At 36.4% G+C, this 25,621-nt stretch overlaps 1 protein-coding gene and 1 long non-coding RNA gene across 5 annotated transcripts; both read right to left on the bottom strand.

The window, feature by feature from the left end:
• Positions 1 to 8,984: 8,984 nt before the first annotated feature.
• LOC137296856 (uncharacterized) lies at positions 8,985 to 16,756 on the bottom strand. 4 transcript variants are annotated; one of them, XR_010957669.1, is made up of 6 exons: positions 16,637 to 16,756; positions 14,747 to 14,857; positions 14,376 to 14,486; positions 13,897 to 14,115; positions 11,851 to 11,960; positions 8,985 to 10,517 (listed from the first exon to the last, which is right to left on the bottom strand). XR_010957669.1 is itself a non-coding variant. In XM_067828730.1 (6 exons), the coding sequence occupies exons 1-4, from the start codon at positions 16,415 to 16,417 to the stop codon at positions 14,001 to 14,003; spliced, it is 402 nt and encodes a 133-aa protein (XP_067684831.1). In that variant the 5' UTR covers positions 16,418 to 16,755; the 3' UTR covers positions 8,985 to 10,517; positions 11,851 to 11,960; positions 13,897 to 14,000. The 4 variants fall into 4 exon arrangements, 2 of the variants coding, with proteins under 2 accessions (XP_067684831.1, XP_067684832.1); XR_010957670.1 differs by having other exon boundaries at positions 16,677 to 16,746; XM_067828730.1 differs by having other exon boundaries at positions 16,353 to 16,755.
• A 1,432-nt stretch (positions 16,757 to 18,188) lies between these two features.
• On the bottom strand, positions 18,189 to 24,630 carry LOC137296857 (uncharacterized). Its single transcript, XR_010957671.1, has 2 exons — positions 24,533 to 24,630; positions 18,189 to 19,096 (listed from the first exon to the last, which is right to left on the bottom strand). It is a non-coding gene; the product is annotated as an uncharacterized lncRNA (long non-coding RNA).
• Between the last annotated feature and the right edge of the window lie 991 nt (positions 24,631 to 25,621).

The raw sequence follows: 25,621 nt of genomic DNA, 5'->3' as shown, positions 1-25,621 counted from the left end.
GGAGGACATATATGGGAACAGTCAACTATCGCAATGCATCCAACATGTGGGAGTCCTCATGGTCAACAATACCAGAAAGATACCATGGTCAGAGACCTGTCAACAACTGTTGAAGGATGTTGTGATAGATGCTAGTGTCTTAAAGCTGCCCTAAAGTGCACTGTCTTTGTGGTGGAGACTGCCCAGTAATTTGGTCATGTTACTCTGAGTAGGTAAGCGAGGAAATCCCCAGACAAGTATTGTTTATGGGAATCTTTATTAGGTTTAAGATGATTCCCAATATCACGGCAAATGGTGGTAATTAAGGTTTTCAGTATTCCGACATATGTTAAATGGTACAAGCAACATACATGTATTTGCCAAGTTTGATGCACATTACATGAAAATTGTGGAAAGTCTCAGACGGTGGAATTTTGAGTGGACATCGGTGGCCATCTTGAAAATGAATATTCAAAGCATCTCTTTTTCTATCTCATTTTCATAGTATAAGCATCATATCAGCCATGCATGTTCTATGAACATTGTGGAATCTAAGTCTCTAACGGTGTAATTTTGAGTGGAAATTGGCAGCCATCTTGAAAAATGGCGGCCATCTTGAATATTCAATGCCTCGCTTTTTGTATCTCATTTTGATAGTATAAGCAACATATCTGCCAATTTTCATGCATGTTGTATGAAAATTGTGGAATTAACATGGAATCTAAGTCTCTAACGGTGTAATTTTGAGTGGAAATTGGCGGCCATCTTGAAAAATGGCGGCCATCTTGAATTTTCAGTGCCTCTCTATCTGTATTACATTTTTATCGTATAAGCAGCATACCTGCCGATTTTCATGCTTGTAACACGTAAATGCATAATTATACCATTATCCGCTGGACTATAAGTGCACAATGGTCTTAAGTGCACAGAAAGCATTAATATTCATCAGTGGGTGGAGCTTATGTGACTGCGTCACATTCACAGCACAGTATCTTCCGGTGAACTAATGGAGGGAGTGAACGAACACGCTTATACAGTGCGACAGCTACAATATCCACGTGAGGTATATATAAACAGAACGTATGTGTGCCGTGTATTCAGTATAATGTGCTTTATTCAACCTTCCGGGGGTGACGCAGTTCAAGGGAGATTTTTTTCAAGTCATCTCCAGCCACTGCTTACTGCAGTAGCATTGCTGTCAGTACATTGACATGTATTTGCTCAATTCTGACTTAACAGTCAGACTAAACACAGTTACAACTCTTGACAAACAACCAACTAAATAATTATACAATGTATATATATATAGATAGATAGACAGGTAGATAGATAGATATTGCCAGATCTCCACGTAATCAAAATGCTGAAAAGCATCAACTCTTAATGCAAGTAAGGCTGTCAGAGTACTGCAAACTTTGAATATTTGACACGAAAGACTTCCGCCCTTATCCCCACTAAAATTTAACTTTGAGGAAAACGTTCTGAGAGTGTCATTGTTATGAGCTGAATATGAGGTCATGTTTCAGTATGTTATGATACAATTAAAGAAACATGTTAAAACTGCATACTCAGTTAAAGGGGCACTGATGCGGAGCAATTTCCGTGGACTGGTGTAAACTTTTGTTATTGTTTTTCTCCAGTGAGTACCCGGATGATATCCCAGAATTCGTGACTGGTTCGTGACCTCTGCTGCGCAGTCCGTATGTGGAACTGATAGTTTAATTATAGACAGATCAACTTCATTACAAATGTATTATGAAAACAAATGAAACACTTTGAAGATTAATCATCTGCCAGTGGTAGAAATGGTAAAAAAACTATTAGGACGGAAAAATACCGAAGCCAATGTACGTCTCTATATTTTGTCTCATAACCCTAATTAGTTTATTGTCATATTTGTATGATTTTGAAAATTAATAAAAGAACACATGATCTGCTTATACCCATAGTAAATTTTTAACATAACAGCAACATTTATACATTGTATAGATTGCCAATGTGGATCGTATTTCACACACATACGCGATCAAGTGTGTGTTTTCTGTCATATCGATTCTGCCGAATGCTACAAAAAATAAATTAAAACAAAATGCAAATAATGAATGTAAAACAGACTAGTTTTATAGCAACAATGTCAGGCTACTACCTTGTTCAGGAATGTATCAATATCCACGTAAAAGAAATCGTATTCCATTCATCTGCAGCTGGTAAATAATCCTGCTCTGTGTCACGTGTCTTACACAACTATCTAATTTGCGAAAAAGTGACACATCGTTTCACGTCTTTCGTTGGTGAAAACCTGATAAACCTATCACTGGTCACCCAAGATAGCACACCTGGCAACTAACTGTATGATGTCCGCTATTCTAAGTAACTTAGTTAACCAATAATGAGCAATCAATCAATCAACGCAAGGGTGGTTAATTCTTTGAAGGGAGGATGTTGTTTTTACAATCGCACTTTACGACAGGGTGTAGTCATCTACACACACTACCTTTTGACAAAAGTAATTAATCAATCAGTGTGTTATCGGTTAATCCTTTGATCGATGTTTGTTTTTGTAACTCAGCTGATAAACCCTCTTGCATCACTTGCATGCACATATTACATAACATACAATACATTTGCCATTACAGACCTTAATTTATAATGTTGAGTATTTACTCCAGGCAGGAGAAATGCCAAATGGGAACCTTTGTTGAGTAACCTGAGTGGTGTTACGACTAATTATACCTGTTATAAATTCATTAATTGACCATCCAGAGAATGATGACAAATAACACGTGTAGGTTTACACCATCAAACGCGAGTTACAGCAAGGAAGATGTAATCTCTGTGTGGCATGCAGCCTGAAAACACTTATGGGCCGAAACTGTTTTGAGGATACCAACGGAATTTCATTACATAATTAATACATACAGGCATTTGCTGTGAACTTGGGTAAATAGGTGAAATAAGGGGGTTTTTTTTACGTAAGAAAATTTTCAGATTTCTCTACCAAAGGCAAAGTCATCGTTTATTGTTTACGAATTCAAATAAATCCACTGTGTGTTTTTATTATCATAAATAATAAACCATTGTAGCTACCATAGCTACCAAACTTTACGTATGATATTTGCTATCACAGCTGAACCAACACTCAGAATTACCTAAATATGAAGCTTTGCGATCTTCCGGAGTGAAACAAATGGCTTGCTACGTACCTGTAGACATCATATTTTCATGATAAACATGATTGAATATCGAGGTTAAAAACAGAGAAATAGGATCAAATTGAGTAACTTTTCCATCCAAGCATCCGAAAAAAACTACACTGCTGGGATATTTTGTTACGATCAGACTAGGAATACCATGGATATTTTTAAATAATGGCATATGATGGGCATCCGGCCTCCTGACTCTTTCGGGTGAAGAAATTCTGCTAATATGGACAGGAGCCCAGTTCCTTTGTCCGTCACAGTCGAAGGAGCGGGCGCTGACCAATTTGCAGTTTGGTTCCGTGATTAGACCATTGGCGAGAAACATTATTCGCTCCGCATCAGTGCCCCTTTAAGAAATATATATATTCAAGTGATATCGTTTCACTGGAATGAAATTTATGGGGCGATAAGGCCAGAAGTCTTACAATTTGACATTTGTATCACCAGGGTAGACTACATTGTGAACAAGCATTTAGTAAGGTCAGTGTAGCTGTCTTAAAAGTGCTCAGAAAAGCCTTAAATGCACAATGATGTCTTGGCCCCTCCCTCCACCCTCTTGGCTGTTTCTGACTGGTGCAGAGGCCTTACCCCATCCCTTTGACCATCTACAAACCCATCTACACTGAATATTTCATTCACTCTCTCTCCCATTTCAGCCAACATGGGTCACTGTCTCGGCTCGTGAGGCGAAGAGTCAGTGTGTACCATGGAGGTGCTGCCAGCTGTCTAGGAGAGCTTCATCCAGCCCCAAGCACCCCAGAGGACTGGTAGGAAATGACATGCACGTTGTATTTCCTCTGTCTTTTCTCAAAATATCCATTGTGCACTTAAGACCTGTCTGTGCACTTAAGGTCTTGTATAGGAATTCTTAAGTGCACAGAAAAGCCTTAAATGCACAATGATGTCTTGGCCCCTCCCTCCACCCTCTTGGTTGTTTCTGGCTGGTGCAGAGGCCTTACCCCATCCCTTTGACCATCTACAAACCCATCTACACTGAATATTTCATTCACTCTCTCTCCCATTTCAGCCAACATGGGTCACTGTCTCGGCTCGTCAGGCGAGGAGTCAGTGTGTACCATGGAGGTGCTGCCAGCTGTCTAGGAGAGCTTCATCCAGCCCCAAGCACCCCACAGGACTGGTAGGAAATGACATGCATGTTGTATTTCCTCTGTCTTTTCTCAAAATATCCATTGTGCACTTAAGACCTTTCTGTGCATTTAAGGTCTTGTATAGGAGTTCTTAAGTGCACAGAAAAGCCTTAAATGCACAATGATGTCTTGGCCCCTCCCTCCACCCTCTTGGCTGTATCTGGCTGGTGCAGAGACCCCACCTCATCCTTTTCACTATGTACAAACCATGTACTCAACATTTCAATCGTTTTCTCTCTCATTTCAGGTCACATGGGCTGCTCCCTCGGCACATCGGGTGGACAGTTAGTGTGCACCTTACACCTGCTGCCAGCAGTCCAGGATGCTTGGGCTATCCTTGAAATGTATTGTGTACAGCCTTCAGTGCTGACTGAATCTTCTGACAGCTGTGATTGGATGCTTTTGTGTAAGCAGTTTTTGTTTTTGAAATGTCCATCCATACAGTAATTAAAAGTAATCATAATTTTGAATATTTAGTTGCTTCTTTTATAATCCATCCCTTTGACCATCTACAAACCCATCTACACTGAATATTTCATTCACTCTCTCTCTCTCATTTTAGCTATCATGGAACACCGCCTCGACACCTCAGGCGAACAGTGTGCACCATAGAGGTTTCAACCAGCCCCAAGTACTGGATGATATGAAGGGCCTTGAAGAAATAGAAATTAACTGAAAGTGTGTGTTTTTTCACATTGTGTGCAGGTCTGATTTGAGTTATGATATTTTGTGAGATGATCTGTGGTGGAGCGATTTCTGCATTGTTCCGAATTTTTGTTAGAGATTTTTGGTTTCAAAATATGGTTTTGCATATGTTGGATGTTTGGCATATAGCCTGATATTATGTTTACTCCTTCTTTGTGTCTGATAGGGGAATCCTTCCAGAATGTTGGTGTTAGACCTGTTATCCAATCTGTATTATAAAGTTGTTATATATTGATGGTTTGGTTGGACTTGTTAACATGATATACCTGGTATTGTTGTGAACTGGGCAGTGCTTTTTGTGGTTGAGTATAATACATGATGTCATAAATGGTTACTGTGTTTTGTTTTGTTGCTGTGGTTTTTTTCAGTTATTGTTTTATTTCAGAATCCTGTTTTTTAACTGGGGACTGCGCCAGGGAAACCAAATTCTTATTGGATAAAAGCAAGAAAAGAACAAGTATTTAATCAACAGGCTTTTGTTATTGTTCCTTAAAGTGTACACTAAACAATCTTAGACACACAGAAAAAAATGAAACCAAAAAATAATAACAACACCGAAAAATGATAACACTTTTTACTATTTTAAAAATTGTTACAGATATTTTTTCTAAAAGTGAAAATAATAGATTCTATAAGAAATTGATTTATTGTGCTCCTGTGGAACAGTTGTACACTCCCAGTCATCGGAATAACACCATGCTGAACTTTTCACCCATTTCCATATAATTCAAGTTATGTGCTACCTTTTCGGTCCGTGGTATTGTGGGAGTGAATGGAATGTGCTTGTCTAATGGTTTGTAGGGATGAAATTTAACATGAGTGTTTAATTACTTTGGAGTTTGTTATAATGCGCTTCAGATGAGAAGATTTAGCATTCTTGGGGTAGTGTCTTCAAGCATGGTAAATGGGGGTCATTTGTTTATTATATTTTGATAAGTAACAAATAGTGAGGGCGTTTGTTTCAGGAATTTGTTAAGCGATATATTTGCTGTTTGGATTTAGGCTGATTTTGTGTAGATAGTGATTAACATTTCAATTTGCTAATCTTAGAGAGGTCATGGCAGTATCACTTTGGCGTCTTTGGTAATAATTTTCACTTTTGGCATTTACTGTTTGTTGAATTAGGTAGAGAATAATTTAAAAGGCCACAGCACAATCATAAATTAAGTAGGCACAGACAAGCCAAGCGTACATTCTTCACAGCTGACACACTGGCAAGCAAGAGGAAGAAAGGCTTCCCCTGCTTACTGAAATACTACTCAGTTTTGGAGTGTTTAAAGGTAAAAGGTGTAGCATTTAATCAAGCAGGAGAAGGAGACTTTGGTTGAAGAGAGCAAGGAATCTATACTAGTTTACTGACGTTTCCATACAAATCCTAACCTAAGGTAATGACTGAGCTCTTACACACATGAAATTAGCCTGCAGAACATCTCATCCAGAGTAATCATCCAAAACTTCAGTAAATGTGTGAAAAAGATTACTTGAAGTAGGATTAGCACTTGTAAGCACTTATCTCTGTGTGGTCGTTACATATGCCATATTCTGTATTGCATTACTTATTTTAGGGCAAGATAATTTCTGTATCAGTCCAGTACTTGTGATTTTGTCAATGCTTTGATTCCCGATAAATGAAATGTTAGTCAGGAGGGTTTAGACTGTCTGAACACAGGTTATCTCTTGGGCGTTGAGTTGTACTGACTCTGTGACCACCCCATTTAATTTCATTCTTGTCAATAAGTTGTAAGTAGCTCCTTGTGACATCAAATTCTTTGCTGAGTTCATTTCCCACAACCAGACAATCATGCTAGTTAGGAAAGCGATTACACCTGAACACTCACTGGCATGCAAGACCGTAACCATAACAGTCACTATATAAGGTTGGAATTAAGGGTCATTTCCTTTCAAATAATACCTAAAGGAGCATGCCTCCAACGTGTTTCGTATTCCAGGCCAATATTTTTCAAGGAATATGGTAACCCTCTCCATAATATTACATAAACAAAACGTACCAGAAACAGGTACATGTAAAATTGTTATTTTCTAAGTCATGTATTCATCGCAATATAAATAAAAAGGTAATGATTCTATTTGAAGATGAATAGCAAGTACTTTTTCTATAGTCAGGATACAGAGGGAAATTCATGAAGAGATTCTGATGCACTTTATACTTTGTATAACTCCCATCTAAACTCTTGACCCACTTAAAAACTTCACAATACCTACCTACCTACCTACCTACCTACCTACCTGTCTACCTGCCTGTCTACCGGCATACCTGCCTACCTGCCAACCTACCTACCTACCAACCTGCCTGCTTCGATAACAAATACGATCAGAAAAATGTACATGCATACCTACCTACCAACCTGCCTACCTACCTATATGAATGCATGCATGGTTACTTCAAATACTGATTTATCCGCATATTTGGGGGAACCAACTGCAAATTGTTTGCAGAAGAATTGTACGAGGATCATGCATCACACTGATAAAAAACATGCAAATATGATGCCAATCTGTGAAGGGCATTTAGAAGCAGAAAGTGTCTTAAGAATTCCCCAAGTTTTAATGAGACTTTGAGACTTACAGTTTTAGTGAACTCCTGAAAATAATTTTGGAAACATTACAAATATGTCTCATAATACATCAGTTCGTGTTTGAACTATACATTTTAACTGTGTGGAATATTTTCCTAGGAGAACGTGGCTATGTATACAACAGTGAATGTAAACTTTAAATGGGGAAGTACAGTCATGACAGTCACGTAGTGGGAAGAGATGACAATAACAAATACGATCAGAAAAATGTACGTGCACATTGTGTAAAAATTGTGATAAAAGATTTCAGGCCGGAGAGCTTTTACTGACACAAACTGTGTGTCTTTGACTGGCCATCTGATACTGACATCTGGTAGGCATCCTTATTGTTAGTTTCATGTGGCATGTTTTCATATCTAAACGTAATTATTTCACTGGGATGTTGGGGTATGGGGAGTGCACAGGGTCAACAATGTCCCAACCACACAAGATAGCACTCTGATGAACAAAACTACAAAGGACATGTCGCCCACATTTTAGATGACGGAGGAATCTATCAAGTCATAATTACACTTTATTTTTATCAATCATTGATTCCAGTAAACTCATAAAACTAAAGGATAAATAAAATATATACATTTTCATCAGCACTGATCCTGTTTTGTTTCCACAAAGCAGACTGGGTGAGCATGTACCTGAAGAAAATTTGAGAGGGCATGAATTCTGCTCTTTTAGCATGGGTGGGGTAGCCTAGTGGTTAGTGTTTGCTCATCATGAGACTTAAGTCCGATTCTCCATATGGGTACAATGTTTGAAGCTCATTTCTGGTGTTCCCCATTGTGATAGTGCTGGAATATTGCTAAAAGTGAAGTAAAACCACACTCACTCTTTCAGCAGAGTGGTGGGTTGTTTGCAGGCCTTCCCAGTGTTGGAACTTACTTTGGTGTTAGGTGATCAATATGTAATGTTCTTTCATAATATTGAAATATAAGTGTGTTCATGCATTATGAGAAGCACTGTATTCAGGACACCTCTAGTACAGTTTAGAAAAAATACCACATGCACTTACGACTCATAAGACATCAGAAGTTTACATGTTTGGGGCAGCTTTTGAAAACATAAATAAAGTGTAAAATGAGAGGTAGTTGTATATGATGCCTCATATCATACCAGTCACATCAAAATCAAGGATATCAACTGTACATATTTGCATTGAGGGAAAAGTAAAGTCAATATCTGTGGCATCTATATTGTTAATGCAGCTGAACATTGACAAGTGTGTTCTTGGTGAACATGTTACAGTGGACATTGTGGTGTTACTTGTCTGAGTATTCAGAAATTTTGTAGAGCATCAGCTGACCAGGTAAAAGATAACCATTGTCACATTTTCCCATAAAATGACGAAAACAAATCAATTTTGTTAAAGGTGTTTTATACCAAAATACAGTGCAGCCTGTCTTCCTAAGTGGTAGATTTGAAGAATACCATGTTAAACATAATGATATGTAGTATTAAAGTCATTAACTTCATATACACACATACCTTTATGAGCAAGTAATGCCATTGGCTAACCAACAATGAATGTGTCAATATATGGCAGTTACAATTCTTTGACACTGAACATATACCTTTCATATTTGCAGGAGCATAGCTACCACTATAAAACACCCAGGGCTTACAGATAGTTGTTGCCAAAAGAGTTGGGCAAGCTGTGTAGGTATAAGGCTTTGCAACCTATCAGGCTTACACAAAAAAATTGGCTTTGTTACGTGCCTGATTTGTGAAAAGATAATGTTTATAGTTAGTGCTTTCAGAAACAGAGGCATCCCCTACACCCATTCTTTAACATATTTTCAAATATGACAAGGTTAACTTTAAAACAATACAAGCTTAAAATCCAACAATGTTCACTTATCATTAATACTGAACATGGCAGTAAAAATAAAGAGACATGAAAACTGGGAACATATTGCATCATAGAAAAAGAACAAAACATGTATTTCAGCTACATGAAGATTTATATCAATGCAACGAGTTTCACCAAAATCTTGGTGAAATCTTCACAGAACAGGGTACTCATTGGAAAGACGAAAGCACATGCCATATTCATTGATAATGAATTATGCACGCTTGAATTTCCTTCTTAGAACCTGTGTTGTCTTGTGATATGGATATTTTACTGAAACAGTTCTGCAAGACTAATGAAGAAAAATCTCAATAATCCTTGGGTAGTAAACATAAAAGAAACAACACTGTTTCACTGGACTGCACAGTTTGTTTATTTATTATTACCTTTATAAAATAATCCGGTATTTGGTTATGAACTCTTGATAGGAAGGTACATTTCCCAAAATGGCCAACAAAATATGTAAAGATCTGGAGCAAAGAAAACTCACAAAGCTGAATATTTTAAGAAGGGATGATTTTCTTTTTTTCTAAAACTTACAGCATACTTATGAGATACTATGATGTAGCATCACATATATCAGACTTCTGTACATATCATGAATTTCATTTTTCACAACTTTCTTATTTCTGGCAAAGGGAAACAGTTTAACATGCTTTCCTAGTAGACATGCAGACAACACATGGTTGCAGTTATGTGCAGCCTTAATCAAAAACAAACTATCACAAAAGTCAGTTTTAATGAGAGCAACAGTCAAGTTCATGAAATATGGTATAACTTTACTATTCCAATGTTTACTACATGCAGCATACACTAAAATAAACCACCAGACTCTAATCATAAATGTAGTCCATCAAAGTAACCGTCATCACTTGTACTGTTATGTACCGTGATGTGGACACCTGTTCCTAGAAATTCTTCAGCATCAAATTCTGTTCATTTGCATTCTGGTCAACTTCTTCATTGCTGTTTTCTTCACATCCATCAGAAAAAATGCAATTGATTCTTATATCCCAGCACCCAACATACATCTGTGGCTGATCTGAAGTAAAAAAAGAAATGTATTATTTTAATGATGTATAAAAACAATATGCACAGCAATCAAAGCTCACTTACGTATGTGATCAATGGCAAAATATGACAACAGAGCCAGTTACCTGATGGCACTTCCTAATGCTCATCCTACAAAACATAGCTATTTTCACTATTTTAAAATATAAAAATATATGCATGTAGCAACTGGAACCTTCTGGAAATATTGCATTACAAAACAAATGACCATTTATGAGGAAAAGTTATTGGCATGCATGACATGTCCTGATGGAACACAAGTGCTACCATGTTGACTTGAACATTAGCCACCCAGTTACAGTTAAGATATTAGAAAACATGTGAAGAAACACATTTTAATCCTGCTAATCTGATGACTGATTGTCAATAAGAGGAGAAAACTGACAGAAGATGCCTGTACAAGGGGTGGTTACATTAGGCACTGATGTGGTAGCCACTGGTGATTCATAGAACTGCAGCAATGAGTAATGAAGAACTGTGACAGTGAGACTGGTGGCACAGTCATGGTGACATAAATAATCTCTATACATAGGAATTATTACATTATTATTATACCCAGGATATGGTAACATTCATCAGTTCTTTAATGATGCTGTTCCTTTCCTTCTAATTGACTCTACATTATACATGAATCATTAATCACATGCACTTGGAATAAAGCATGCAAAATCTACAGGTTATGCCGTTTCAATATTTCCTTTGTACAGGTGATAGTAAATTGCATTTCAAACTTGCAATCAACTTCTGATTGTACTGGCTCAAAAGTTCGTACTTTCAGAGGTTTTAAACTATTTTTATTTGTCATACACCCTTCACCTGAAATGGAATATTGCCAATAACAACTACAGTTTATGGAATTTTGAAGATGTTCTCTAAGCTAATGACAGTAAACAGCATTTCATACCTGTGAACAAGTTGTCACCTAGTCAACAGTAAAACATTTCAGACATTTTTAACAATTTTATTTGTCACGTGACCTTCATCAGAAAAGGAATAACGCCTTTAAAATCTACAGGTTATGGAATTTTGAAGATATTCTCTGGGCTGATGATAGCAAATTGCATTTCAAACTTGTGATTAACTTCAGGATGTACTTGGTCCATAGTTCTAATTTTCAGACATTTTTAACTATTTTATTTGTAACATGACCTTGACCAGAAATGGAATAACGCCTTCGAAACCTACAGTTCATAGAATTTGAAGATGTTCTGAATTTTCAGAGGTTTTCACCTTCAAGTAATTCATGTCCCATACTGTTCCTGCTGTATAATAAGCTAGGTCATTAAGACTGATCACATGCTCACCACTTTGCATGGGGATTTATTCATGGGGATCTTTTTGTACCTATCAATCCAGCACAGCTGCATGATATTGACAAGTGTGTACATCAACCATGGGATGAATGGTGAACAACCTGTGAACATAGGAAGTTATTTATTAATAAAAACATTTGTTTCTAATGTCATGATAACCTGAAGAGAGCAAAATATAAGAAATATACGATGGAATTAAACATAAAACATAAAGATGACTTATTGGACAATTATGGCTAAATTCTAACATGAACACAGAAAGGTCTAACAATATAAAATTGCCAAAAGGAGCATACATGTTAAGGTGTCATGGCAGAAACTTTTGAACAGTCAAATACATGTATTCACTGAATGGAAAACGAAAAACATGTCATTAGCAATGCCACTACAGAGCTGAGGGAATTGTCTGATTGTTACTATGACATATAGTGTTAATGAATTACTGCCATTCAGTATTGTACTCAGGGTTCACAGAAAGCTGAGCATATACTGCATCACCAGTGGAAACTTGCAAGTCAAATACATATTTTCTGTGTTTGTGTCTCATCTATAATTACACCAACAATAATTTTCTTTATATCAGGCATCAGGAAATTTCCTTTATATCACACATCAGGTAGATGCTTCTACATCTGTGGCCATTATAACCTTAGACATGACGTTAAAAGATCACATTTGACATTTGATATCAGATCCTGCATATTTTATTTGATGTTTGTCAACTACCTTTCCCTGAGATAGGGAATGTTGAGTTCGACTTATGGCAGTCGTTCACATTTCAAGGAATAATTGGTTGTGATTACACAATGCCATTTAGAAAGTGATCAAATGTAACTATGTTATATTTGGGATTACACTTTCTTAGTAAAGTACAAATTCTAGTACTTCTTAGGTTGAGTCCCATCTGGCACTTGAAACCACACCCTCAGAGTCAGGCAGTTAATCGCCAGCACACAAAGTCAGCATTTTCAAAGATTTCTACCCATTCAACATCGGGTTTTGCCATTTTGCCAATGCTGAGATAGTCTATGTTTTGCAGACAGCATTTGCAGACAGCAAATCAGCCATCTCAGACCATCAACAAAAATTCCCCACTCATCGAATCAAGTTTGACAAATTCAGAGTCCTGTCAACCAAAAATCAGGACCATTGAAATCCGCCACCACAAACCTATTATCAACAGTGACCAAGGATACTACATACCAAGAGCCTATGAAGGGCTAATCAAACCATCTAAGACTATTTAAGTATGGCATCTGTTTGTTGTTACTAGTTAGTCCCACTCGACATTGGAGTCATCACTAGTGCTCTTTGTTGTCTCAGTTCCCCACTGGCCTCCTCCACTTATGTACCACATGTTTACTCTATCACACGCTGTTGTAATGTTAATCCGTTGTTAGTCACAACATATCATGTGTATAAGCTTCTCACTATTTGGTTGAATTCACACTTAGCTTGAAAATGATTCGAAACTTCGCTCAACGTTATAACCAAGACGTAATCCATAAAGCTGTATTTTTTTTTTGACTCATCAACTTCTAGAATGCCCACAAGTAACTTACAAGATTCTACAGAAATTTTGATGCCAAACTCATTGAAGTACTAGAGACACTCTTTCCATAATAGATTTCCAATGTTTTAATGAAATCAGTACTCACATTTGAGAAATAATCCATTTTGTACCATAATGTTCCAAATATGCTTCTCCAGCATGAATCAGAGCTTATGAGTTTTCTAATCCACACAAGTTTGATCACTTTGACATTTGCAAATGTGTTCATCATTCCTTAATCCCCTTCTTTTACTGGTTTACACACAAGAGCCCTCTGTATTCTATCTGGGTTATTTCACAAAAACAGAACAGCCCATTTAAACAAAACAATGTACTGGCATGGGAAAACTTAAGAACACAGTGATCACAGTCTGCACACACTCTGCATAAGTGATCAGATTATAAAAGAAGCAACTAAATATTCAAAATTATGATTACTTTTAATTACTGTATGGATGGACATTTCAAAAACAAAAACTGCTTACACAAAAGCATCCAATCACAGCTGTCAGAAGATTCAGTCAGCTGAAGGCTGTACACAATACATTTCAAGGATAGCCCAAGCAAAAACGAAGATCCATTTCATTTCCTACAAGTCTTCTGGGAGGATTTGGGCTGGATGAAATGCTCCTGGACTGCTGGCAGCAGGTGTAAGGTGCACACTAACTGTCCACCCGATGTGCCGAGGGAGCAGCCCATGTGACCTGAAATGAGAGAGAAAACAATTGAAATGTTGAGTCAACAGGGGTTTGTACATGGTGAAAAGGATGAGGTGGGGCCTCTGCACCAGCCAGATACAGCCAAGAGCATGGAGGAAGGGGCCAAGACATCATTGTGCATTTAAGGCTTTTCTGTGCACTTAAGAACTCCTCTACAAGACCTTAAGTGCACAGAAAGGTTGTAAGTGCACAATGGATATTTTGAGAAAAGACAGAGGAAATACAAGATGCATTTCATTTCCTACCAGTCCTCTGGGGTGCTTGGGGCTGGATGAAGCTCCACTAGACAGCTGGCAGCACCTCTATGGTACACACTGACTCTTCGCCATTGGTGCCGAGACAGTGTTCCATGATGGCTGAAATGGGAGAGAGAGTGAATAAAATATTCAGTGTAGATGGGTTTGTACATGGTCAAAGGGATGGGGAAAGGCCTCTGCACCAGCCAGAAACAGCCAAGAGGGTGGAGGGAGGGGCCAAGACATCATTGTGCATTTAAGGCTTTTCTGTGCACTTAAGAACTCTTCTACAAGACCTTAAGTGCACAGAAAGGTCTTAAGTGCACAATGGATATTTTGAGAAAAGACAGAGCAAATATAAGATCCATTTCATTTCCTACCAGTCCTCTGGGGTGCTTGGGGCTGGATGAAGCTCCACTAGACAGCTGGCAGCACATCTATGGTACACACTGACTCTTCGCCCTAGGTGCCGAGACAGTGTTCCATGATGGCTGAAATGGGAGAGAGAGTGAATGAAATATTCAGTGTAGATGGGTTTGCAGATGGTCAAAGGGATGAGGTGGGGTCTCTGCACCAGCCAGAAAGAACCAAGAGGGTGGAGGGAGGGGCTGAGACTTCATTTTGTACTTAAGGCTTTGTTGAGTACATAAGGACAGCTACCTGTAGATGACCTTAAAAAATATTTCTTCCCATCCTTGGCTACTCTGTGGATAGAATTTTATAATGGTAAGACATTCCTTTTCCCCTCTTAAATTTTATGCTAGTGAAAAATGTCATCTGATTACATATTCCTCTTATGATAATATTTTCAACATGTTTTTTAAAATGTATCCTAACATACTGAAACATATTAAAGTTATGTATAGTCTCCCTGCTTTGGTATGCATATGAATGAATGAATGAATGAATGAATGAATGAATGAATGAATGAATGAATGAATGAATGAATGAATGAATGAATGAATGAATGAATGAATTTCCTCCAGACTGCAGTCCGAAGATCATTGTAAACATATACATAAAATATTTACAGCAACATTATCACAGCAATATATCTACAATACATTCATATAGTCATATATAACTATATCATATGTACAAAGAAAAATAATGAAAGGCCTAGAATACAAGGTTTAGAGAGGGAAGCAATGAATATAAGTATTTACAGAAGAGGAAAATTATGCATCTCCATGACATTTCATCAAGATTGTTATATATTGGTAGTTCACCCCAAGAAAGCAGTGACAACATTTCATCTTCAGATAGTAGTTCTATTTGTACACAAACATCCACATCAAGGAGATCAATGAGTTTTGAAAAGAAGTTGTTTCTGTTGTTCACAGAGTGTTCACAGTGTAGAATTATATGGCAGTCATAATCATTACAGTATCTTTTGCAGAGTTTGCAGTATTTTGAGAATTTTCCCCTTGAGCTGATTTGTACACAAAACAGTAATATATCTTTAAATTGTGGGTAAAAATACATCAAACAATACAATCTATGTATACCAAAGAAATGTGGGTCAGGAGATATTACATATATGATTACATATTCCTCTTGTGATAACAATATTTTCAACATGTTTTTTAAAATATATCCTAACATACTGAAACACATATTAAAGTTATGTACAGTCTCCCTGCTTCGGTATGCATATGTAGCCTTACTTACATTAACCCTATTAGACGTGACACGTTTGATTAGGTGGGGATAGCTTAAGTAGATATGGTGATATGTATGTCTATATACATTGTGTACACATTTAGTTGGTTATGAGTTGTTAATGTGTTTGGCCGGATTGTTGTGAAATAGTTATGATTAAGCAGAGACTTGTCAATATTTCGATCGCAGTGGCTACTGGAGTACCATGGTTGTTCTCCAGGTGACTTGAAAACAATCTGACTTTGTCACTCTGTCACTGCCGGAAGCTTTAAGAAAGAACATTACATTGAATACTTGGCACACATACTTCATGTTTACATATACCTCACGTGGATATTGTAGCTGTCGCATTGTATCGGGCGTATCGGTGTATCGTTCACTCCCTCCATTGGTCGTCGCTTACAACATTACAAAGAATTCTTACCAATTTTTCTTGCAGACAATATTACCAAGAAAGGAAGTTAATTAACAGCGCTTCCATTAGAGTAGCTGGGTACTGTCTATTGGAGTCAATTTGACTAATGGCAATAAGTTCACACCGGCAACATGTTCATATTCTGAACCTGACGCCGGTCACATCTGACCTAGTACAGATAAATAACACCAACACATATACGCTGTGATTACACGTAGTGGCGGTGGAAATACCGGTGGGCTGGGCTGACACTGTCTTAATGAAAAACTTCACAACATTTGTCGACTGACTACGAACGTTTGTAATGTTAAACGGGAGACAGGCAGAGACGGTGAATTACCTCCCTTGAAAACAGTCCAGTCGATAAAACTAGCGCATGCTCATGTCCCCTGAGAGGGTGTAAAATAGCGACGACCCCCTTAGTTCACCGGAAGATACTGTGCTGTGAATGTGACGCAGTCACATAAGCTCCGCCCACTGATGAATATTAATGCTTTCTGTGCACGTAAGACCATTGTGCACTTAAGGGTACCACATACGTGTTTCTTACGCACATCTCAGTTGAACACGGAAGAGCATTCGGTTTACTTCTGCTCAGTCGTGTTAAGTTGATAAGCGTGCAATGAGAGTGTATTTCAACCTAACTACCATTTCAATACTACGGAAAATAAAGACATGTCCCAATGTTTGTTAAGAAATCAATCGTAATTATGTACGGTACCGTTGATAATTTACCGCTGGGGCGGGGTGATGATGTTCTTTATGACACCAAAGTAAGTCTAGGGTTGGCATGGACAAAATCAATGAAAGCACTCCTTGTACATGTTTACCACTGTACATTTATTACACTGTATCAGTTATGTATCGTTGTATTAAAGAGTTTGACATGGAAATGGTGTGTTGTTGTTGTCAAGTCATAATTACAGTTTATATAATCAGTCAGTGATTCCTGGAAATTCATAAAATCAAAGAATATATAAAATCTATACATTTTCCTCAGCACTGAGCCTGTTTTGTTTCCACAAAGCAGTATGGGTGAGCATGTACCTGAAGAAAATTTGAGAGCATGAATTCTACTCCTTTAGCATGGGTGTTTATAAAGTGTTTGCTCATCATGAGACCCAAGTCCAGTGTTCCCCATCGTGATATTGCTGGAATATTGCTACAAGTGAAGTAAAACCATACACACACTTTCAGCAGTGTGGTGGGTTGTTCGCAGACTTTCCCAGTGTTGGAACTGAATTTGGTGTTTGGTGATCAATGCTTGGGTTATGTGTCATGTTCTTTAATAATAAACTTGATATATAGGTGTGCTTATACATCATGAGAAGCACTTTTTTAAGGACACCTTTAGTACAGTTTACAAAAGGTACCACATGCACATGTGACTCTTAAGACATCAGAAGTTTACATGTTTGGGACAGCTTTTGAAAATATGAATAAAGTGTAAAATGACAGGTAGTTGTTTATGATGCCTCATATCATACCAGTCACATCACAATCAAGGATATCAATTGTAAATATTTGCATTGAGGTAAGAGTAAAGCCAATATCTGTGGCATCCTATAAATGCAGCTGAACACTGACAGCTGAATCATGTTCTCGGTGAACATGTCACAGTGGACATTTTCTGTCCAAATCATGGTGTTACTTGTCTGTGTATTCAGAAAAGTTGTACAGCGTCAGCTGACCAGGTAAAACATAACCATTGTCACATTCTCCCATAAAATGACAAAAGAAATCAATTTTGTTGAAGGTGTTTTATTACAAAACAAAACAGTGCTGCATATCTTCCCAAGTAGTAGACTTGAAGAATACCATGTTAAACATAATGATATGTAGTACTAAAGTCATTAAGTTGGTATACACACATACCTTTATGTCTGTCAAAAAGAATCCAACAAACAAGTAATGCCATTGGCTAACCAACAATGAATGTGTCAGTATATGGCATTTACAATTCTATGACACTGAACATTATACCCTTTGTATTTGCAAGAGCTTAGCTACCACTATTTTGTTACGAACTCATGATAGGAAGCTACCTGTCACAAAAAGGCCAACAGAAACAAAATATGGAGCAAATATAACTCACAAAGCTGAATATTTTACGAAGGGATGATTTTCTTGTTTCTAAAACTTACAGCATACTTATTAGATAGTAAGACATAGCATCACATGTCATATATATCAGACTTCTGCATATATCATGAATTTCATTTTTCACAACTTTTTTGTTTCTGGCAAAGGGAAACAGTTTAACATGCTTTCCCAGTAGACATGCAGACAACACATGGTTGCAGTTATGTGCAGCCTTAATCAAAAACAAACTATCACAAAAGTCAGTTTTAATGAGAGCAACAGTCCAGTTCATGAAATATGGTATAACTTTACTATTCCAATGTTTACTACATGCAGCATACACTAAAATTAACCACCAGACTCTAATCATAAATGTAGTCCATCAAAGTAACCGTCATCACTTGTACTGTCATGTACAGTGATGTGGACACCTGTTGCTAGAAATTCGTCAGCATCAAATCCTGTTCATTTGCATTCTGGTCAACTTCTTCATTGCTGTTTTCTTCACATCCATCAGAATAAATGCAATTGATTCTTATACCCCAGCACCCAACATACATCTGTGGCTGATCTGAAGTAAAAAAAGAAATGTATTATTTTTATGATGTATAAAAACAATATGCACAGCAATCAAAGCTCACTTACGTATGTGATCAATGGCAAAATATGACAACAGAGCCAGTTACCTGATGGCACTTCCTAATGCTCATCCTACAAAACATAGCTATTTTCACTATTTTAAAATATAAAAATATATGCATGTAGCAACTGGAACCTTCTGGAAATATTGCATTACAAAACAAATGACCATTTATGAGTACAAAAGAACAGAAAAGGATAGTTTTTTTGACAGGGCAGAAAATACATCATGGCAAGTTACTGGAATGCATCACATGTCCTGCTGGAACACCAGTTGACTTGAACTACCTTGTTGACTTGAACACTAGCCAACAAATGCCCTTAACACCTACAGTTTATGGAATTTTGAAGATGTTCTCTAAGCTTATTACAGTAAACAGCATTTCATACTTGTTAAGAAGTTGTGATTCTACCTAGTCAATAGTTCAAATTTTTAGAGATTATGAACAATTTCATTTGTCACATGACCTTAACAATATAATGAATTAAGGCCTTTAAGATTTACAGATTATGGAATTTGGACATGTTCTCTGGGCTGATGATACCAAATTGCATTTCAAACTTGTCATTAACTTCCCACTGTACTTGCTCAAGACTTCTATTTTTTACAGATTTTTAACTTTTTTATTCGTCACATGACTGTCACCCAAAATGGAATAATGCCTTTAAAATCTACAGTTTAGGGAATTTGGACATGTTCTTTGGGCTGATGATACCAAATTGCATTTCAAACTTGTCATTAACATCCCAGTGTACTTGCTCAAGACTTCTATTTTTTACAGATTTTTAACTTTTTTATTCGTCACATGACTGTCACCCAAAATGGAATAATGCCTTTAAAATCTACAGTTTAGGGAATTTGGACATGTTCTCTGGGCTGATGATACCAAATTGCATGACAGACAGACAGACATTTTTTATTCAGTAATGTAGGCCACTGGCCCATAATACAATATCATGCAAAAATATATAATATATACATGCTAGGTGTAGAGTAATGGTTGAAGTACATGGTCAGTTTGTTGATGTAATGGATTTACTTCTTAGTTTTAATACAGTGGAGAGGAATGTAGTTAATGATTTAAGACATTTAATGTTGGTGCAGGTAAGTAAACGTACAAAGGTTTCAATTGTAGGAGGATGGGTCTGCTGGGTTGTGAAACACTTATTTCTTATTTCTGAGTATTTGCTACAGATAAGGAGGACATGAAACTCATCTTCGACATAGTTCAAACCAGCAGAGTGACAGTAGAGGCAGAGACGTTGATCATATGGTGTATTTGTATAGCGACCGGTTTCCACTGCTAATCTAAAGTTGCTACAGCGAAACATTGCTAGAACTTTCCGTTGATATGGTAGGAGGTCTGAGGACAAGTAGTGTTCAACATTAAGTAAAGATTTAAATTGTGAATAGTATTTACATTTTGATGAAGACTCAAGTGCAGAATGCCAATGTTGGAGGAAGCAGTCATAAAATCGTTGCTTAAAAATAGATATAAATGTTTTTATACAACCAATATCCTGTGAGATCCATACAAATCCAAAACCATATTGAAAAAGTATTTGTCTTATGTGTGAAGCCCAGGTAGATTTATTGTTATCATCAAGAGATCTGAGTAGGCTTGATAAGGAAGTCTATGGTGTTGTAGCTGCAGCAGTCTGCACCAGTACATTATTGATCTAGAGGTATAATGGTATTGCAGTGGGGGTCTGCCACACTCTCCAAGAGCCATGCTATTATTGGTATACCTGCTGATTTTGAGAAAAGTCTTACAGAACTTAATATGTACAGCTTCAATATATCTACAGTAAGTGGTTCCCCAAATCTCTGATCCATAACACAGAATAGGAGTAATCATGGAGTCAAATATTTTAAATAGTCCTTGTGATTAATAGATCCAAAATGTTTTTGGTAATTATAGATGGAGAACATAGCTTTGCTTGCTTGAGCTGCTAAACATGATTGTGCTTTAGTCCATGACAGCTTAGGAGTGAACACAATCCCAAGATATCTGTACATATTTACAACTTCTATTTGTTCACCATTTAAAAACCATTTCTCATAAGAACGAAGAGGACCCCCATTTCTAAAAACAATAATTTTGGACTTGTTCAAATTGATTCTCATTCCCGTAGCTGTACAGAATTTTTCAACAACATTAATTTTCTTTTGTAGTTGTAGGGCAGTGTCTGATACAGTTGATACATCATCAGCAAAAAGCAGAGAATATACATCAGGAATATGAGTTGATATAAAGACACCCCTTCCACCTTCTTCCTCCAGCATTTGAGCAAGTTTATTTATGAATAAAATAAAGATCTGTGGACTCAACGTGCATCCTTGACGGGTACCAATATTGCATTTAAAATATGGTGATAACCCCGAATCAGTTCTTACACAAGCACAGAGTGTAGAATACATGTTAATAATAAATCTGAGAAATTTTCCTTTTATACCCTTTTCTTTCAAACACTCAAAAAGTAATTTGTGGTTAATAGAGTCAAAGGCCTTGGAGAAGTCAATAAAAAGACAGTAGAACCTTCCATTTTTCTTTGACAGATATTTAGTGACCATAGCTTGAAGGGTGAAAATATGATCTGTTGTTGAATAGTTATGTCTGAATCCAGCCTGTGATTCTGAGATTTTATTACTATTATCACACCAATATTTCAGTCTATTGTCTACTATAGAGGTTAAAATCTTGCATAAGGAGTTGATCAGTGAAATTCCTCTGTAGTTGTTCGGATCTGTTTTATCACCTGATTTATGCAAAGGGCATACAATGCTTTGCATTTCAAAATTGTCATTAACATCCCAGGTTACTTACTCAAGACTTCTATTTTTTACAGATTTTTAACTTTTTTATTCGTCACATGACTGTCACGAAAAATGGAATAATGCCTTTAAATTCTACAGTTTAGGGAATTTGGACATGTTCTCTGGGCTGATGATACCAAATTGCATTTCAAACTTGTCATTAACTTTTCATTGTACTTGCTCAACACTTCTATTTTTTACAGATTTTTAACTTTTTTATTCGTCACATGACTGTCACCAAAAATGGAATAATGCCTTTAAAATCTACAGTTTAAGGAATTTGGACATGTTCTCTGGGCTGATGATACCAAATTGCATTTCAAACTTGTCATTAACTTTTCAATGAACTTGCTCAAGACTTCTATTTTTTACAGATTTTTATATTTTTTATTGGTCACATGACTGAGACCAAAAATGGAATAATGCCTTTAAAATCTACAGTTTAGGGAATTTGGACATGTTCTCTGGGCTGATGATACCAAATTGCATTTCAAACTTGTCATTAACTTTTCAATGTACTTGCTCAAGACTTCTATTTTTTACAGATTTTTAACTTTTTTATTGGTCACATGACTGTCACCAAAAATGGAATAATGCCTTTAAAATCTACAGTTTAGGGAATTTGGACATGTTCTTTGGGCTGATGATACCAAATTGCATTTCAAACTTGTCATTAACTTTTCAATGTACTTGCTCAACACTTCTATTTTTTACAGATTTTTAACTTTTTTATTCGTCACATGACTGTCACCAAAAATGGAATAATGCCTTTAAAATCTACAGTTTAAGGAATTTGGACATGTTCTCTGGGCTGATGATACCAAATTGCATTTCAAACTTGTCATTAACTTTTCAATGTACTTGCTCAAGACTTCTATTTTTTACAGATTTTTATCTTTTTTATTCGTCACATGACTGTCACCCAAAATGGAATAATGCCTTTAAAATCTACAGTTTAGGGAATTTGGACATGTTCTCTGGGCTGATGATACCAAATTGCATTTCAAACTTGTCATTAACTTTTCAATGTACTTGCTCAAGACTTCTATTTTTTAACAGATTTTTAACTTTTTTATTGGTCACATGACTGAGACCAAAAATGGAATAATGCCTTTAAAATCTACAGTTTAAGGAATTTGGACATGTTCTCTGGGCTGATGATACCAAATTGCATTTCAAACTTGTCATTAACTTTTCAATGTACTTGCTCAACACTTCTATTTTTTACAGATTTTTAACTTTTTTATTCATCACATGACTGTCACCCAAAATGGAATAATGCCTTTAAAATCTACAGTTTAGGGAATTTGGACATGTTCTCTGGGCTGATGATACCAAATTGCATTTCAAACTTGTCATTAACTTTTCAATGTACTTGCTCAAGACTTCTATTTTTTACAGATTTTTAACTTTTTTATTGGTCACATGACTGTCACCCAAAATGGAATAATGCCTTTAAAATCTACAGTTTAAGGAATTTGGACATGTTCTTTGGGCTGATGATACCAAATTGCATTTCAAACTTGTCATTAACTTTTCAATGTACTTGCTCAAGACTTCTATTTTTTACAGATTTTTATCTTTTTTATTCGTCACATGACTGTCACCCAAAATGGAATAATGCCTTTAAAATCTACAGTTTAGGGAATTTGGACATGTTCTCTGGGCTGATGATACCAAATTGCATTTCAAACTTGTCATTAACTTTTCAATGTACTTGCTCAAGACTTCTATTTTTTAACAGATTTTTAACTTTTTTATTGGTCACATGACTGTCACGAAAAATGGAATAATGCCTTTAAAATCTACAGTTTAAGGAATTTGGACATGTTCTTTGGGCTGATGATACCAAATTGCATTTCAAACTTGTCATTAACTTTTCAATGTACTTGCTCAAGACTTCTATTTTTTACAGATTTTTAACTTTTTTATTCGTCACATGACTGAGACCCAAAATGGAATAATGCCTTTAAAATCTACAGTTTAGGGAATTTGGACATGTTCTCTGGGCTGATGATACCAAATTGCATTTCAAACTTGTCATTAACTTTTCAATGTACTTGCCCAAGACTTCTATTTTTTACAGATTTTTAACTTTTTTATTGGTCACATGACTGTCACCCAAAATGGAATAATGCCTTTAAAATCTACAGTTTAGGGAATTTGGACATGTTCTCTGGGCTGATGATACCAAATTGCATTTCAAAATTGTCATTAACTTTTCAATGTACTTGCTCAAGACTTCTATTTTTTACAGATTTTTAACTTTTTTATTCGTCACATGACTGAGACCCAAAATGGAATAATGCCTTTAAAATCTACAGTTTAGGGAATTTGGACATGTTCTCTGGGCTGATGATACCAAATTGCATTTCAAACTTGTCATTAACTTTTCAATGTACTTGCCCAAGACTTCTATTTTTTACAGATTTTTAACTTTTTTATTGGTCACATGACTGTCACCCAAAATGGAATAATGCCTTTAAAATCAATGGCAAGTGGGTGCATGAATTACCCTAAGTAAATGTTAAATCTAGAAATTCAACTCACTTGAGAGCAAGAGTAGACATCAACTGAATTCCATGCTGTCTGCAAATTGTTGATCTGGACTAGGGGATCAACCCAACATGGGATGAATGGTGAACAACCTGTGAACATAAGAAGTTAATCATTAATAAAAACATTTGGTTTTAATGTCATGATAACGTGAAGGGAGGAAAATATGAGAAAAATATAATGAATTAAACATCAAACATAAAAATGTCTTATTGGACAATTACGGCTAAAATCTGTCAGAAGCCTTTGAACTGTCAAATACATTTACTCACTGAATGGAAAAATGACAAATATGTCATTAGCCATGCCACTACAGAGCCGAGGGAATTGTCTGATTGTTACTATGGCATATAGTATTGGTACTAAGGGTTCACAGAAAGCTGAGCATATACTGCCTCACCAGTGGAAACTTGCAAGTCAAATACATCTTTTCTGTGTATCTGTCTCAGTAATAATTACATCAACAATAATTTCCTTTATATCAGGCATCAGGAAGATGCATCTGTGACTAAAATTTACATATGACCATAAAAATCACATTTGATATCTCATATCAGATCACACATATTTTATTTGATATTTGTCAACTACCTTTCCCTGAGATAGGGAATATTGAGTTTGACTTATTGTTCCCATATCAAGGCATAACTGATTGTGATTACACTGCCATTTAGGAAGTGATCAGATGTAATGTATGTCATATTTGGGATTACACTTTCTTAGTAAAGTACAAATTCTACTACTTTTTTGGTTGAGTCCCACCTGGGACTTGAATCTGCACCCTAATCGCCAGAACACAAAGTCAGCTGTCTAGACGGATCAGCCACTGCGACTTCCTTACTTTTCTTTATTTCAGGTTGTGCCTGAAATGTATCAATATCAATCATTAGGCTCAATTGTATTTCACATGTTTTTGTTTATTTTTTGTTGTTGTTATCAAATGCCACACTCAACAATATCTAAGCTATATGGAGAGGTATAGTAATAAATAATGTCATGTTTACCATTCTTTTTTTTTTATCTCACATTATGTGATTGATGTTAATAATGTTATAAAATTTACTGAAAATGAACAAGAGTAGC

The sequence above is a fragment of the Haliotis asinina genome, chromosome 9, assembly GCF_037392515.1.
Source record: "Haliotis asinina isolate JCU_RB_2024 chromosome 9, JCU_Hal_asi_v2, whole genome shotgun sequence".
NCBI classification, from domain to species: Eukaryota; Metazoa; Mollusca; class Gastropoda; order Lepetellida; family Haliotidae; genus Haliotis; species Haliotis asinina.
The sequence above is the reverse complement of the archived record's forward strand: the minus strand, read 5'-3'. Positions and strand labels throughout refer to the sequence as shown.